Below are 18,549 nucleotides of genomic sequence, written 5' to 3'. Positions count from 1 at the left end.
ATCCTATGCTAGGTGCTGAAGATAGAGCAGTGAGTAAGACAAAGAAGGTTCCTGCCTTCCAAGATGTGCACAGCATTTGGTGGGTGCTCAATAAATATTTGAACAAACTCTCAAAGAGGTCAACCTACTCTCAAGATTTCCAGTCGCTACTCTGCCTCCTTTTAGTCAACCACAGTTATTCTGCTATAAGGCAATCTAGTAAGGTTCCTTTCCTGCTTAAAATCCTTCAGTGGATTCCTCATTGTCTCAGAGATAAAATCCTTCATTTCTTAATTGTGTAAATTCCTTAACACAGTATGCAGTTTTGGCTACAGGTAAGAGGCTCAGTTTTGTTCACCCCTTCTTCGTTATGCAATCAAACGTATCTGGAAGCTTGAACTGCAAACCAGACCTATTGTAGTTAATGAGCCTGAGAACTGGAGTCACCGGTTTGGCATCCTAAACTCTCCCCACCTCATCACACAAAACAGACTCACACAGCTGCAGCTCCTAAAGCAACGCAGTGGGTTCTTTGAAAAGGTTTGAAAATCTAATTGTAGGACACAGCCCATTACTGCATTATGAAAGCAATTTAGTGGATGCAATCAGTGATGTGGAAAACAAGAGTGTATTACATGAGCCTATGGCAAAGTACTGGTATACAAAATCTATGTTACATATGCTATGAACATGCTTGTTTACTGAATTGTAATACAAACTGTATTCATATTGTAGATCATCATCAAAATAGTTTGAAAGCCATTGTTGCAGATCCTCTATGTAGCCTCAATTCCCATGTTTCTTCAGTCACAGCTTGATAAAACTCCACCAAGCTACTTGCAGTTACCCATTGTTTGCTTCAGTGCCTATGGTTGTATAAACCAGATGTGGTGCTAGGCTCTAGGGATGCAACAGTAAGCATACCCAAGGTCCTGCTCACATGGCACTTAAGAATCTAGAGAAACAGACAAATATTACACTAACCACACTAATATATAACTGAGAACCAAGCTAAGTGGTCTAAATGAAAGAAATGGTTTTTCAAAACACATATCAAAGGCAATTAATCTAGTCCAGGGCTTCAAAGAAGGCATTCCTGAAGATTCAATCAGCAGAGACCTAAAGACTATGTAAGAATTAACTACGTAAAATGGGGGAGGAAGAGCATTCCACATATAATACAATATTAAGAGGCTCTGTGATGAGAGAAAGCGGCTGTGTTTGACAAACTGAAAAAGGGGCCAGCATGCTAGGACCCAACAAACAAGTAGGAAAGTGACACAAGATGAGACTAGGAAAGCTGGCAGTGGCCAGATCCTTTAGGGTCTTTTGGGCCTGGAGTTTGTTTTATGGCCTCAAATTAATGGGAAGCCAAACAGGAGACGATGAGATGGAAGTTGTCTGCAGTGTGGAAGATGGAGGAAAGAATGCCTGCAGGAAGACCAGTTAGGAAGCCCTCAAAATAATTTTGGTGAGTGGTGACAGTGAACTAATATACTGGAAACAGACGAAGGGGAGAAAAGCTGGTGGTTGTGAAACAGAGGCTGACTCAGGCTTCTGGCTCACGCAACTGGATGGATGGTGTTACCAGCTAGAGAGAGTAAACTAGAAGAGACTAGGGTTGGAGAAGATTGTGGAGTTAGTCTTGGAGTTGCATTTAAAGTGACTCTGAGGTGGATATGTAAGTCATAAGCTCAGAATCAATATCCTAAGACAGAGAGAAGTCATGAGTTTATAGATGGTAAGTGAAACTGGGTATACATGTGAGAAAAATGCCTGGGTTTGAGCCATGAAGGCTTAACCACAAATTTACCCACTTCTGGGTAAATTCTTACCACAAATGTGTATATACATACACATTAACCACACACCTGTTTACTTTTTTAAAGTTCAAATAAAGAAATAATAAAATGTGAAAGTTTGCTCACTCTGCGTAATTAGCAACTCAATATGTAACTTTGTAATTTAAAAATAAAAAATGGGATTATGCCATATATACTTTGCTACAATCTGCTTTGTGAGATATTCTTCTATACTAGGGTATACACAGTTCTATCCTATTCATTTGAATGACTAGATGCATCACAATTTAAGCAACCCCTAGTCCCCACTGATGGACAGGTACGTTATCTGGCAGACAGTTACCTACCTGCCCCATTCAACATCCACTGCCCCCTTCTGCTTGGTTCACTGAATGTACTTCATTCCAAAGGCAACATTCTCAGCTGCAGGTGATGGTTCATGACTGGCTTAAGCCAAATGTGACCATCTTGTTGGCTACTTTTATAGCATCTCTTCTATGGGTAGCCATGCTACCCGGTTCTGGCTAATGACCCTAAGAAGTCAGCTTCTGAGTAAGCTGTTGTTTTCCTAAAAAAAGAGAACTAACACTACACTCTGCTCTTTCCTCTTTCTTCTTGCTTTAGGTACAAATATGATGTCTAAAGTTTCAAAAGCCATTTTGCAACTACAAGGCCATAAGCCAACACTAAGATTAGTAAAACAGAAAAGCAGAAGAGACAGCCTGGGCCCTGAAACACACAGAAACGTTAAGTAACCACTGCCTCATTTTAAAGAATCAAAATGCATTTCCACTTTAAAGGCTGAAAAAGTAAAATGAAATGTTTGAATCAAAGATTCAGAGCAGAAATATAAGTTACAGCCTACTAAAAGAAGCACACTTACAACAAGATGGTGGGGAAAATACTTTCAACTGTTCCTGAGACTGCCTTTGGGTTTGGGGTCCACAAGTCCTTTCTGGCCCCCTGCCAAGGACATGCCTCAGTCCTGCAACTTTACAGAATGGCCTTTGTGTGCAATCTCCAACGTCTCTTCCTTTCCCTTGTTTGAGATTTCTGTCTTCTTTGCCTGCTCCTCAAAAATATGTCAAATTAAGAAATAATCTTTTGGACAGGTATGGTGGCTCACACACGCCTGTAATCCCAGCACTTTGGGCGGCCGAGGCAAGCAGATCACCTGAGGTCAGGAGTTGGAGTCCAGCCTGGCCAACATGGTGAAACCCCATCTCTACTAAAAATACAAACATTAGCCAGGCATGTTGGCATGTACCTGTAATCCAGCTACCTGGGAGGCTGAGGCACGAAAATCGCTTGAACCCAGGAGGCTGAGGTTGCAGTGAACCAAGAGATAACCACTGCACTCTAGTCTGGGCAACAGAGCAAGACTCTGTCTCAAAAAAATAAATAAATATAAATAAAAATCACACAAAATAAAAAATAATCTTTCTACGAAAAGTCAGGTTTTTGATTTGCATAAACCATTACTTTCTATAAATTCAGGATAAAAATGAAACATCAGAAGTAATACTTGTTTCAAAAGCAGAAAAAAATTCCTCTTTGACGATTAGAGTGCTTCCTCTATTTAATACTGGAAAAAAATTTCTATTTTACTTTAATGTTGAAGGCTTCTTCTGTTTTCAACTTTGCCAGCTTCTCATGTTCTGGCAAAAATATTAGATGTTAGATTTCTTAAAATTCAGGAACTTGCAGCTCCACTTAAAATACATACTTACAAGCTACTCAGTTAGAAAATGTATTGTATGATTAAACAAATATTTAAAATTAGACCCCAAAAAATTTATGCATAATTCAAACTGTACATAATTCACATTTATGCTTCTAAACAAATAGAAGCTAACATCTGTACTACTTTTACAATTTACACAGTGCTTTTATATACATTTTCTCATTTGCTATTCACGACAGACACGTGAGACAAATATTCTTATTTTACAGATGGAAATAGATCCAGACATTATTCAATACTTTAACCACTAAGAGTGGAACCCTGAGACTTTAGATCTGCAAAGGGGTTTAATAATACAAATATCACATATATTTCCATTTTCTACACCATATTTAAGTTTTCCATTTTCTTAATAGAAAATGATAAAAAATGTTTTCCCCAATATAATAATACAAATGGAAAACATTACAGACAGTCATATACTAACCCAATGACCAAGATTCACCAGAAGCAAAACCTATTTGGGGGTGTCTTGTATTGTTACATATAAACAGGGCACCAGCACCAGAACCACATTTAGACTAATACTTTTTATTTCTAATTAAAAGAAAACAATGCAGGGCACTCCTGCGGCCTGCAAGTCTAATTGTACATACGTATGTGTCAGACTATGCACGTGGCCAAGAGGAATGCAGAGATGTTTTATCCAAATTTGGAGTTTAGGGCCTGATTGTCCTAGCTTAAGCCCATAGGAACTTGACAACTCGTTCATATCTCTCATCCTTAGTCATAGTTTTTTTTTCTCCAACCCCCTTTCTAACTACCCTGTGCCATTTAGACTGGAAATTCTAACAGGTAGCTTTTTCTTTCTGAATTATCTTTACTACTGTATAATTTTTATTTTCAGAATATTCCTTATTTCTACATCTTGAAGACATTTCTTTATAGTAGATGGGGGAGCTAGAGCTTACATTCACTGCCAGAAAAGGGTCAGTTCCAGTGTTAACTTCCCAGCAAACACCCGAGAGAAAAACTGAACAGAACAGTGATAGGTGGCAGAGCAGTGACACCTGCACCCAGAAAGCCACACTGCAATTGTCTAATATTTGAGGCTCCCCTTTGTTATAATTCTGCCAATTTAAACTGGAAAATTCTGGCAAAGCAGATCAATACATTTAAATCACTGGTTCAACAAACCACTCTTTTTCATGTTGTAATGTTTTTATTGCAATTGAGGACGTTTTCAATAAGTATTTTGAGCTTGAAGCCCTGGCTAAGTATTCCTTTTGTACTAGAAATCAGATTTCTCTGGCACAATTCCATTGCCTGCAATGGTCTTTATCAAAACTACAAATGCCAGCACACTATTTCAATATGTATTCAGTTGTTCATATCTAAATACCTCATTAGCTATGAAACAAACCAAATATAAATGCTGAATATATAGTACATAGCAACAGATTCTTCACAGAAGAAAACAATGAAAGACTAATTTTCTACAACATGTTACCTGTTCATTAGTTCTTCAATAATATTACTTAGGCTATTTATTTCAAGGATAACAAAATGTATGCGTCACTACCCATGTCTTCTCAACATTTTTAATCTAGGTTCTAAAGGGCATAAATGAGGATGCATATAGTCAGATTTATTTTTATAAACTTTTGATGTTTCTTTTGTTGTGCATCTTACATGAACATCTGGAGACAAGAACAGGTAGATGTGAGTAAAAGAAAAACATCTGTCTCCTGCCCGTCCCTGGGAAATGGAACATCTCCGTGTATCTATGGCGTTTAATGATTGCTTCAGTTTGAACTACCCTGGCAAACCCTGCCCAGGGGACTTGATCGAAGTGTTCCGTCCTGGCTATCAGCACTGGGCCCTGTACTTGGGTGACGGTTATGTTATCAACTTAGCGCCTGTAGATGACATTCCTGTGTCCTTTACAATAAGCGCCAAGTCTGTATTCAGCAGTAAGGCCCTGGTAAAATGCAGCTCTTGAAGGATGTTGTGAGAAATGACATATATAGGATAAACAATAAATACGATGAAAGGTACCCCCCTCTCCCCGTGGAAGAAATTATAAAGTGGTCAGAGTGTGTAAGTGGACAGGACGTGGCCTATTAACTTACTTGTTAACAACTGTGAACATTTTGTGACACTGCTTCGCTATGGAGAAGGAGTTTCACAGCAGGCTGACCGAGCGATCAGTACCGTTGTGACAGCTGCTGTTGGTGCCTTCTCATTCCTGGGCTTGTTTCCAAAAGGACAAAGAACAAAAGACTATTAACAGTTTACCAATGAGGTATTGATATTGAAGGAATTTGGGAGGAGGAAAAAGAAAACCTGGGGTGAATACTTGTTTTCAGTGCATCATTACTGTTGCAGATTCCTGTGATGGATGGCAGGTTCTTTAATAAATTGCTTACTGATATTATCTTAAAAAAAAAAAAAAAAAAAGAACAGGTAGATGTACATTTAAGTCAGTAGTTACATGAATTTTGCGTATATGGCTAGTTGTTTATATGGATGTTGTAAATGACAAGATAAAATAACGAAGTTGGATAAACTCATCCGTGCCCTGTGAACTTTAGTCTATTTACTGCATAAACTGGTTCAGTCACTATTAGTTTTTAAAAAATGGTTTTTAAAAGCTGCAAACCATACACATTTCTGAATCAGGAAGAGGTAAACTGTGACACAGTTCCCCCGTGCTGCTGATTCTTTTGGGGAGAAAAAAATAAGAGTTTCCAAATTCTATTTTTAAAAAAGCTAGAGTTTTCTTCTATGATTAACCTTCACTCTAAAGTCCCTTTTACCCAAGGCATGGTCCCTGGGTCATCTTTTTGAGGCTTAGTTTCTGGGAAGTTTTCAGTAAACCGCTCTCGTGCTTTGTCCCAGTTTTTTTTGTTCTTGTTTTGGAGAAGGTGAACATCTTCAATTGAGGATGGTTTGCCTGTCCCCAAGCCTGCATGTGTTCGCCGAAGCTGAAGCTGGATCTGTTACCAAAAGTTGAGCAGAGGACTTATTTTAGAGTCTAAACACATTGAAATCTGCTGTGTCCAACTTAGGACTCTATACTTTTTTGATTTATTACACATTGATGCAAAAGAAAAACCTGTCAAATGCATCAAATACATACAGGAATATATATACTTTTATACATGGACCTTACACTCATTTTTCTATGTTGTCTTGCCTGTCACTAAGTACAGCCTACTTTACAGAAAATAGAGTGCTCCTTAACTAGCAATCACCAAATTTCATTTAGATGCTGCAGAGTATGTCATTCCACCCTAAACAGAAATAAAGGCAATGGATATGTTTAAACCCACTGTCCTATCCTTACCTAAGTAAGTGAACAAGCAGGTTGAACATTAATAACCATAAAAAGAATCTGATTGTTTATTTTCATAACAGGAAGGGAGCACTTCTCAATATTTTAAGAACATTCAAAGCTACCATTTACTGAGTGCCTAATGTATGGTACAATGCTTAGGGGCTTTATCTTCAAGATAAACCTGAAAAAGAGTTCTTATCCCCATTTTTTCACAAGAAAACTAAAGTCCAAACTTGCCCAAAGCCACATAGCTAGTAAATGAGAGAGCACCTATTCTAACCTAGGTCTGACTACAAAATCCTAGTTCTTTCCACTGTAACTCAAAAAAAATGAGAAAGCTGGTATATACTCACACTGATCCATCTATTATTTCTTTAGGTAGTAAGTCATTATCCAGAAAGTTCTACAGTCAGGTTACTTCTTAAGGTTTGTGTGAAAGATAACCCAAACCTCCTATGAACCATGGGACCATTAATTAAACCACTATGTCGTTTTCCAGACATTATTCTCTATATTCCATGTTAACATGCTCTGATTCTTGAACCTAACAGATTTTTCAGCTCATGCAGAATCCACCTGTTTGTAAACTAACACTGTGATTGTTCTTGAGTGCTCAGTACCAGGCACAGTATGACAGTTATTAAAAATGACTCTAAAACACAGAAGAACCTTTGGCTCAGGAAACAGCACTTCTTACCCTAGCTTTAATATAGGAAAAAAAAAAAACACTCAAAAAGAGGCTTTCTAAAACTATAAAACACAAAACAAAGCACATGTATATATCTGGTAATTGTGAATGCCACAAAGGCAGTAATCATGTCTGCTTTTGCTTTCTACTATATTCTTAACACTTAAGGCAATGTTTGGCACATTAATGTATACAGTAAATATCTGCTCTAGGAATAAATGAATACAAGAAAATGCAAGTCTTACCGGAGTTTTCATTCCTCCACCATCCTTCCCCAAGCCCTCTCCTTTCTTCCAGCCCATCTTCTCCAACATCTTCCGACCTTTGTTGCTATCAGTAATTTCACTTTAAGGAATATTAAAATGATAGTCGATTGACAAAAGTTCTTTTAGGTCGCATTTATAATAAATTCATGAATTAAAAGTAATTGGTACAACTACTTTAGAAAACCACTTGGCATTACCTAACAAAGTTGAAGACACAGAAATTCCACTGGTACATGTCCTACTTAGAAAAGCATGTGCACCAAAAGACACATACAACAATGTTCTTCCAGCAAATCTAATAGCAACAAATCAGAAACAATCCAGATGTCTGGCAATGATTAAAATGGATAAATTGTGGTATAGTAATACAGTAGATTATTATTCAGTAATAAAAATAAACCATACATAACAAAATAATGTGGAACAAAAAGAATATAGACACAAAATAAATGTTGAATTGTTCCATTTCTTTAAAATTTTAAAATTAAGTGGAATTAATCTATTGCTGTCAGGATGGTGATTACCTTTGGGGAGGAGAGCAGGACAGTGATTAGGCAGGGCACAGGGAGAATAAGCTTCTGGGGTTACTGATAATTTTCTATTTCTTGTCCAAGAAATGTGTATTCTGCAATATGTTAATTTTATGATATATCACTGAGCTATATACTTATAATCTGTGTTCTTTTCTGTACATGTTATATATTAAGAAGTTCAAATGAAATAAAACTTCTTAATCACTGCATTTTGTCCTATGATTCTATACTCTGCTAATTTAAGAGTATTTTATGTTCTATTATATCTTTTCAGTTCCACAAAATATGCTGTTAGCCCTTCAATAAATAACCAAGCAATGTCAAACCAATGTGTTTTATTTTAAATTTGTCTTATTTAATTTGAATGTACTCTTTATATTCTCCAAGATTATATTTTAAATATTAAACTTGAAAAAAAAAGTGTCATGTTGCTTAGTGTACCTATTTTGTAATCCTATATTTCATCAAATAAAATGTTGGTAATGGATCAAACTCCATCAACTCTAAGGTACACCCATTATTTTATGTACAATTAAGAAAAAATTGTTGCCATTTGTAACCATAAAACTCTTAGCGTCAATGCAATATGATATTGAATCAAAACTTTATAATTAGTTATCAGTTCTATATGAAAAATTTTAATTTTAAACTCAAAATTTATATTCTGAGGAAAAAATGTAGCTAATATTTGATTAAATGCAGAAATATGGTCATATTGTAGGCCTCAAAAATCACCTTTTTCATTTTTATCCAAACTACTTTGCCAAGAGAAAACTGAATCAGAGAAAAATAAATAAGAAAAATTATATTTCATGGTCATTAAGAACAAAAGTATTTGAGTATTAAGTAATTACTAAAAAATACCAGTACATACCAAGTTCTTACCAGTCTAGGCTTCTAGATATCTAACATATAAAAGTACACACACCCAACTGTGGCTAGACTGTTAACATACATATACGTGTGTTTAAGTACAGATACTCATGTATATGCTCAGCAATTTTTTAGGGGATAATGGAATTCTAAGATTAGTGGAAAGTATAAATAGACTTAGTGTCTCCATTTTGTTGTTAAAGCGTTCATTTTAAGGCCACTTATTGGCTAGGTGTGCTGGTTCACGCCTGTAATCTGAACACTTTGGGAGGCCAAGGCAGGTGGATCATGAGGTCAGGAGTTCAAGACCAGCCTGGCCAACAACATGGTGAAACCCTGTCTCTACTAAAAACACAAAAATTAGCTGGGCGTGATGGCACACAACTGTAATCCCAGCTACTCAGGAGGCTGAGGCAGGAGAATTGCTTGAACCCAGGAGACGGAGGTTGCAGTGAGCTGAGATCACACCACTGCACTCCATCCTGGGCGACAGAGCAAGACTCCATCTCATAAATAAATAAATAAATAAATAGGCCACCTATCAGGATATATAGCCCTGAATATCAGACCACCCTATGAATGTGATTATGAACAAAGGATGTTTCGAGCCACTGTAATTCAAAACTTACGAATGAACAGATGCAGGAGCATCATCTCTTTGGAAAGTTCCTTCACTTCCAATCTGCTCCCTACGTTTTCCAGCTCTATCTTTATATTTTGGATTCTTCAATGTCTTTTCATCTTCGTATTCAGTATTCTTAATAAACACAAAATATTCATTGAGGAAAAGAAAGCTGATAAATAAAACAGAATTTCTGTACATGTGCCTTACTTAACGAATATGGTTCAATGTGGCCTCTATAAACAATAAAATAAAACAAGCTATGATATAAAGAAATTGCTGGGTATGGTGGCTCATGCCTGTAATCCTAGCACTTTGAGAAGCTGAGGCAAGAGGATCGCTAGAGGTCAGGCGTTTGAGACCAGTGTGAGCAATATAGCCAAGACCCCCATCTCTACTTGATTTATATTAAAGTTACAAAAAAAAAGATATGAAGAAATTGTCATATTAGATATGCTACTTTTATTCTATCCCCTTTAAAATGTTTATACTATTTCAAGTTATGCCACAACATACATATACATAAGAAGATGATATGGTGAAAAAATAATATATTCTGACTCAATGCTGCGTTCTCATCTCATCATACGAACTACTAGTATTTGAAGAAAAATACAGAATCCCTGGGGTTTGGGGGGAAAAAATCTATCTCCCCTTTTCTCTAAGGAACTGAAAGTTCCAAGGGACCTACAGTAGTTTGATACTGTTTTTTGGAAGGGAGAAATGTAGAGACTTTTAAAAAACCCATTTAACCTGGCAATAATAGTTTTTTGCTTCAATAAAGCTCCATTTAAGTGACTAATTAGTCACTTAACAAACATTCACTGGATAAAGAGTATGTCAAGCTCCATGCTAGGTTATGAAATGCCAGAGGGAAGATGCGCATAACCTCTGGCCTGTTACAGTATGAGTGGTTCAATAAAGGTATACAGAAGGTGTGGTGGTGGCACAAAGAAGGGGTAGTCAATTCAGCATTCATAGAAGCCTTCCCTTTCCCTTTGTTATAACTTGCTGATCTTTATATAAAAAGTATGATACTCATCCAGAGAGATGCCAGGGACTGGAGAGCAACTCAAGGAAGGTACGACAGAAGCTTTTAATTAATTTTGCTTTTAAAAAGAGAAGAAAAATATAGAACTACCTATCCTAGTAAGTTTCTCCCCCAGAAGACAATGAAGAAATTGAGCTAAAATTTGAGAAAACAATTTTATTCTCTCCTTAAATGTCTTCTATTTTCCCCCAAAATTGGCCTATCTTGCTTTTTTCTATGATTTCTCTATCTTAGTAAAACAGCAACAACAAAAAAAACACAATTTGACAGAAAAACATGTTATTTTGGCAGCAACTTCTTTTTCCACATCTTCATGAAGTGTAAAAATTTAGCACAAATATGCTTAAGACCTAGATTCTATATCTAGCTCTACCATTTAATAGCTGGGCTACTAAGCTTTAGTTTCTCAAAAGTAAACTGGAAACAATTAATTGCCTTCCTGTTCTATTTACAGGATTAAGCGGTAACTTTTTTAAAAAACAACTTTATTGAGGTATAATTAATATAAATAAATCATACATACCTAGTGTACAATGAGATGCTTTTGAGATTTATGGACCTATGAAACTATCACCACAAGCAAGATAATAAACAAACCCATCTCTCCCGAAAGTGTCCTTGTCTCTCTTTGTAATTCAACTCTCCAGACCTTCCCTGTGTAGCATTCCTCCCTTGTCTAAGCAATCACTCTTCTTCCTTCCGTCACAATACATTAGTTTGCTTTCCTAGAAGTTTATATAAATGGTGCAGAACAGTTCTTCCCACTTTCTTGTTTGTAGTTCTCAACACCAACCAGAATGTGCTGGGAATGCAACATCTTGAGGTAAGGAGGGATTGGCTGAAACAGTCCAGGCTGTTTCAGTCCCCACCTGGAAACAGGATGTCCTTCAACACCGCAGCCCAGTGAGTCAAATGACCCTGAGGTACATAACCCAAGGTGGGCTGCTTTCCAGGGTCCCTCAACTGCTGTGCAAGTAGGGCATACAAAGTTGAGGCTCCATTCACCCACAAGGCAGCTTTCTGACCTTTGGGGGGTGGTTTCACAATAAATCCTAGGCTTCTGTCGTCCCTTGCTGCCTATTTGTAAGTCATAAGTTTGCTTCGTGTAACTTGTATGAGAGTGTGTTCTGTCTCACTGACCTCAGACAAGCTGGAAACCAGTGAATAGTGAAACTGTTCCACAAGTGGCAGCACATATACGTGTTTTATTTGGCTTCACTCAACCTAACTATTTTGAGATTCATCCAGGTAGGTCGTGGCCTATATTACTAGTTCCTGCTTTTTTATTGCTAAGTAGTATTTTCACCATATAGATACACCATAGTTTGCTTATCCATATATGATGGACATTTGAGTTTTTCTCAGTTTTTGGTTTTTCAAAAAAAAATGCAATGAACATTTGTTTACTGGTCTTTTTTTTTGCACATATGCTTGCATTTATCTAAATGTCTCAGAGTAGAATGGCTGAATTGTAAAATAGGTGTATGTTAAATTTTAAGAAACTACCAAAGCAACTGCACCATTTTACATTCCCACCAGCAACGTATGAGATTTCTAGTTCCTCCACAACCCTTGCAATACCTGTTATAGTCAGTTTTGAAAATTTTAGGCATTCTAACAGATTTATAGTGGTATCTCATTGTGGTTTTAATTTTCATTGCCTTAAAGACTGATGACACTGAACATTTTTTCAGGTGTTTATTTGCCATCAGCGTACCTTCCCTGGTGAAGTATCTATTCAAATCTTTGGCCCATTTTTTAACTGAAGTGTCTTCTTCTTCTTAAGTTTTGAGTTTTTTTGTATATTCTAGATATAGAAGTCTTTGACCAGATACATGATTTGCAAATATTTTCTCCAGTCTGTGGCTTGTCTTTTCACTCTCGTAATAGTATCTTTGGAAAAACATAAATTTTTAATTTTGAAGAAATACAGATTATCAATTTGTTCTTAAGGATTGTGCTTTTGGTGTTAGAATCTTTGCCTTTAAAAAAAAAGTTTCTAGAAGTTTTAAAGTTTTTAGGTTTTATTTTTATATCTATGATCCACTTTTGGATCATTTTTATAGATTGTTCAAGGTATGGATCAACACTCTTTTTGTCTGTGGTTTTTTTTGGTAAGGCCATCCAATTATTCTACCACCATTTGTTGAAAAAGACCACTCTTGGCCCAGCACAGTGGCGCACGCCTATAATCCCAGCACTTTGGGAGGCGAAGGTGGGCGGATCACCTGAGGTCAGGAGTTCAAGACCAGTCTACCCAATGTGGTGAACCTCGTCTCTACTAAAAATACAAAAATCAGCTGGGCATGGTGGCAGGCACCTGCAATCACAGCTACTTGGGAGGCTGAGGCAGGAGAATCACTTGAATCCAGGAGACAGAGGTAGCAGTAAGCTGAGATCGTGCCACTGCACGTTTCCAGCCTGGGTGACAGAATAAGACTCTGTCTCAAAAAAAAAAAAAAAAAGACCACGCTTTCTCTACCAAACTGCCTTCACGCCTTTATCAAAAATTAATTGTCCACACACATATATGGATCTACTTCTGGACTATTATTTTGTTCCATCCATCTATTTATCTTAATGCCAATATGATACTACCTTAATCACTGTAGTTTAATTAAAATAAGTCTTTAAATCAGTTCGTATTAGTTCTCCAACTATGTTGTTCAATCAATGGCATCTTTTTCGTAGAGATAAGATCTTGCTATATTGCGCAGGCTGGAGTGCAGAGCCTATTCATAAGTGCAATCACAGCTCACTGCAAGTGATCCTCTTGCCTCAGCCTCCCAAGTACCAAGGACTACAAACTACAGACACTACCATGTCTAGTTATGTCAAGGCATCTTAATGCAAGTTTTCTGAAAACCAGAAATGTATATTCAAATGTAGGCTATTATCATTTTTCTACTCCAACTTCAATAGTTTTTAGATTATGAATACCAGAACACTAAACTAATAGAAATCACAAAATCATACTACACAACTATTTATATGTAAAATGTACTCAGCATATTTAAAGACATTTTTACTGAAAACCAGATATACAGCTTAACAAATGAAACAATATTTAACATCCTCACCTGTAAACCATATTTTACTCGTATTTTCTTTAATTCTTTTCTTCTTTCCAACTCTTTTTCCTCCTTACTTAGTGTTGGACCAACTGAAAGAAAAGAAGTTTGGTTAAAAAAAAGCCACTAAATCTGATTTTGTAGAAAATTAAAACTAATGTTATTTAATTAATAAAAAACTAATATAACCCATTAGTAACCATTCCGATTAACCAGAAGTTGAAATAAACATTAATATAAAGGATAAAAGGGTTGTGATGATGTCCTTTCAGCATTTTGGTAACTAAACCTACTTGAGAAGTAAAGCAAAAACTACAGATAATAGGAATCTTACAGTATAGAGACCAAAATGAACAATGAACATCTCGATTTTTCAATATGATTATTGTAACAGAATCTCAAATGCAGAAATATTAAGTAAATTTTGCAAAAGAACATAGCCATAAGCAAAATAAAAGAGAAACCAAAATTCATGTTACTGTGTAATGCAACATACTCGTTTTCAAATTGGTATCAGAAAACAAAAAATAAACAATGAACATGCATACTTGGCATCTGGGGGAAAATTTATGTCAAAAAAGACCTCTTACTAGTTCAAAGCAACTATTTAAATTTTAAGAGCTTTAGATGGGAGGGATGAAAGCACAACAGTAATATCCTATAGTGCCATTATAAGAAATAATGGTACATAGACAATATACAGCATGAGCTATCAACAGGACAGAAAACATATCAATCAATAACCCTTAATGCCTTGGCCTATTATTTCCTATGTTAATATTACACGACAGAGTTCAACTGTGGATGACTTTTTTACATCAATACATACATGTCAAAAGGAAACCAATCTTTATTAAATTATTACTTTATTGTCATTACTTTTTAAATTATTTTGATAAATAAAAATTGTATATATGGTGTACAAAATGATTTTTGATATATGTATACATTGTGAACTGGCTAAATCAACCTCATTAACATATCCATTACTACCTCATGTACTTATCATTTTTTGTGTATGATAAGAACACTTAAAATCTACTCTCTTACCAATTTTCAATTACAACTGCTCCTAAGGACATCTGACTACCACTACAGTCTGACTCAAAAGCCTACTAAACTGGATTAGCAGAAACAGAGCTAATCAATCTCTTTCCTGGTCAGAAAGCAGACCAATGCTACATATCATGAAGCTAAATTATTACACAGAAAAATCAACTACAATTATAATCTATTAGCCTAGGTCTCAAATTCCAAATATATGTCATTTCTTAGTCTCATTTGGTAATATTTACTGAAATATATCTCAATCTATTATTACATCAACTGGATACAAGACCAATAGCTTTGTATAAATATCTCTCAATGCAGTATCATATCAATTAGACACATAGCCAGTAGCTGACTGATATTTTTTAGAACATTTAGGTAATGAAAGAGAAACGTTATCACAGCCACATTTAACCTGTTTCACATACCAAAAGATTCATCTTTCTTATCAAGGCGAAGGTGGGCTCTAACCTGCCCTGGTTCACAGCCATCACAGGTATCACTGCCAGGGTGAATGTGAAAGGATAAGACAGTTTCTCCAATTTTCACTTCATCTCCATGCTCAAGTATATAAGGGTCACATTTAGTTTTCGGCTAGAGGGGAAACATTTTACAAAACAGAAATCAAAACAATCACATATGGTTACCTTACATCTATTGTAAGTAATGTCTGATTACAATTTTAAAAATATATTTAAAATAGCTGTAAATGAAATAGACACAAACACACTTCCCCAACTTAATGACGCATAAAAAAAAGTTCTACTAGTGGAGATGAAGACAGCTGAACTGAGGAATTTGTGAAACCCACCAATCTCCCTATCCAATCGGAAATATCCAATTCTAGACTTCAATCTATTACCAAAACATATAATCATCATAGTAAAAAAAGATGAAGTGTTAAGAGAACGGGATAAATGCATCACATCTCCCTTTTCTTCTCTCTTGATAACTCAGTTTTATTTCCATTTTTACTCTTACAGACTAAGAATAAGGCCTCCCTCCTTCCCTATATTTTCTTTTTCTTTTTTTTTGAGACAGTCTCACCCTGTAGCCCAGGCTGGAGTGCAACGGCGTGATCTCGGCTCACTGCAACCTCCGCCTCCCTGGTGCAAATGATTCTCCTGCCTCAGCATCCCAAGTAGCTGGGACAACAGGCACACACCATCACGCCCAGCTAATTTTTGTATTTTTAGTAGAGATGGGGTTTCACCGTGTTGGCCAGGCTGGTCTTGAACTCCTAACCTCAGATGACCCACTGGCCTCAGGCTCCCAAAGTGCTGGGATTACAGGAGTGAACCATCGTGTCCAGCCCCTATATTTTCTTATTATATGCCAAATAGTTTGTTACATGCTGAAGATGTAAGTGTTAACTGAATAGACATAGCTTTTGCCTTTAAGAAGTTTTCAATTTAGCCGGGCGCGGTGGCTCAAGCCTGTAATCCCAGCACTTTGGGAGGCCGAGACGGGCGGATCACGAGGTCAGGGGATCGAGACCATCCTGGCTAACATGGTGAAACCCCGTCTCTACTAAAAATACAAAAACTAGCCGGGCGAGGTGGCGGGCGCCTGTAGTCCCAGCTACTCCGGAGGCTGAGGCAGGAGAATGGCATAAACCCGGGAGGCAGAGCTTGCAGTGAGCTGAGATCCGGCCACTGCACTCCAGTCCGGGCGACAGAGCGAGACTCCGCCTCAAAAAAAAAAAAAAAAGAAGTTTTCAATTTAGTAGCATTTCCATTCAGACAATAAAAAAAAAGGGAGGACCTTCAAAGTTGTTATTGAGACATTTACACACTTACTCTGAATAGCTTTATAATGGATTCATAACTGAAAATAAGGCACAGATACATAATTAGAAGTCAAAACTCAACAGCCAAGGAAGACCCACTGATTATATTCTTTTTTCAGCCTTTCTGGAAATTCCTTTCCAAGTAACACATTTGGGCTTTACTCTGAACCAAATGATAAAGAGTATGGCCTTCAGAAATAAAAAAATTCAGTTTAAAAATAATGTGCAGGTAACTAATTAATACTCACCTGAAGAATCTGTTTTCCATTAACAACTGTGCCATTTTGACTGCCTTGATCCACAAGGACATAACTTTGTAAGTCATGGTCAAAATAAATTTCTGCATGAAACTTAGAAAATAAAATCAAGCAATTATTAATTACTACACTTTTCAAAACTATGGACAATTTCTGTACGATATAATGATGTTGAGTCTTTGATAATTTAAATTTTATTATACTTAACACTTTTTTAGAAACACAAACTATTATATGCTTCTGGTAGACACAGAGGCTATAGAAGAAAATGTCATCTATAACTCTACCTTTAACTACCATGAAAAATTTAGAATACGTCCTACTTTTTCTCCTTTTGTACTAGAGACTATAATTTGAAAAATTTTATTTGTCCATATCATTAAAAACTCCTTTTTTTTTTTTTTTTTTTTTTGAGACAGTCTCGCTCTGTCACCCAAGCTACAGTGCAGTGGTGTGATCACGGCTTCCTGCAGCCTTGACCTCCTGGGCTTAGGCAATCCTCCCACCTCAGCTTCCTGAGTAGCTGGGACTACAGGTGTGTGCCACCACACCTGGTTAATTTTTGCATTTTTTGTAGAGACAGGGTTTCACCATGTTGCCCAGGCTGGTCTTGAACTCCTGAGTTCAAGTGATCCTCCCGCCTTGGCCTCCCAAAGTGCTGGGATTACAGGCATGAGCCACCACACCTGGCCAAAAATTTTTAATACAAAATGTGATTTGAAACACTCAAGGCCAACCTCTCAGAGAAGTTTCCAGGATCTTCAATAGTTAGGACTAATCTTTCCCTCCTTTTTCCATAGCACTTTATCTATTCCTCTTATTTTGCTTCTTTAACGTTAAGTCATGAGGTTCATCCAGTTGTCATATAGTTATAGAGTTGTCGTTCATTCTTTTTGCTGAATGGTAATCCATTGTGTGGATATACCACAATCTATCCATCCATCCTTCTGAAAATGGACATTCAGGGGTTTTTTCCAAGGTTTAACTATTTTTTTAAAATATTACTATAAACCTTCTTGTACCTGCAATCTATTTGTGTGCAAAATGCAAGTGTTTCTCTGGAGTACACAGCTAGGAATGGAATTGCTAAATCATAATAAGCAAATCTTAAATTTTACTAGATAACTGTTTTTCCAAAGTGGTTTTATCAATTCATATTCCCACCAGCAGTCTGTGAAAATCCTTGCTGCTCTATGTATACTAAACCAAAACTTGACGTTGCCAAAATGTTTAATTTTTGCTAGCCTAAGAGGTGTGAAATTGCTTTATCATTGTGATGTTATTTTATTTATTTATTTATTTATTTATTTATTTATTTATTTTTGAGACAGAGTCTCGCTCTGTCACCCAGGCTGGAGTGCAGTGGCCGGATCTCAGCTACTGCAAGCTCCGCCTCCTGGGTTCCCGCCATTCTCCTGCCTCAGCCTCCCGAGTAGCTGGGACTACAGGCGCCCGCCACCTCGCCCAGCTAGTTTTTTGTATTTTTTAGTAGAGACGGGGTTTCACCATGTTAGCCAGGATGGTGTCAATCTCCTGACCTCGTG

General features: G+C 36.8%; 2 protein-coding genes and 1 pseudogene across 2 annotated transcripts in view; 1 reads left to right on the top strand and 2 right to left on the bottom strand.

Annotated features, from left to right (window-relative positions):
* Positions 1-2,993, bottom strand: part of PDE8B (phosphodiesterase 8B) — a 356,027-nt gene extending 353,034 nt beyond the window's left edge. Inside the window, exon 1 of the mRNA XM_023214908.1 lies at positions 2,129-2,993. The gene's annotated coding sequence lies outside the window, so the exon portion shown is untranslated. The remainder of the gene's footprint in view (positions 1-2,128) is intronic.
* Positions 2,994-3,575: 582 nt separating this feature from the next.
* Positions 3,576-18,549, bottom strand: part of AGGF1 (angiogenic factor with G-patch and FHA domains 1) — a 33,830-nt gene continuing 18,856 nt past the window's right edge. Inside the window, exons 9-14 of the mRNA XM_023214909.1 lie at positions 16,997-17,098; positions 15,388-15,553; positions 13,919-14,001; positions 9,795-9,922; positions 7,739-7,838; positions 3,576-6,464 (exon numbers count right to left, since the gene is read on the bottom strand). Of these exons, the coding sequence (XP_023070677.1) occupies positions 6,264-6,464; positions 7,739-7,838; positions 9,795-9,922; positions 13,919-14,001; positions 15,388-15,553; positions 16,997-17,098 (780 nt within the window). The 3' untranslated portion in view covers positions 3,576-6,263. The remainder of the gene's footprint in view (positions 6,465-7,738; positions 7,839-9,794; positions 9,923-13,918; positions 14,002-15,387; positions 15,554-16,996; positions 17,099-18,549) is intronic.
* On the top strand, positions 5,214-5,925 carry LOC111544416 (annotated as a pseudogene).

This window comes from Piliocolobus tephrosceles, chromosome 4 (genome assembly GCF_002776525.5).
Source record: "Piliocolobus tephrosceles isolate RC106 chromosome 4, ASM277652v3, whole genome shotgun sequence".
Lineage (NCBI taxonomy): Eukaryota > Metazoa > Chordata > Mammalia > Primates > Cercopithecidae > Piliocolobus > Piliocolobus tephrosceles.
The sequence above is the reverse complement of the archived record's forward strand: the minus strand, read 5'-3'. Positions and strand labels throughout refer to the sequence as shown.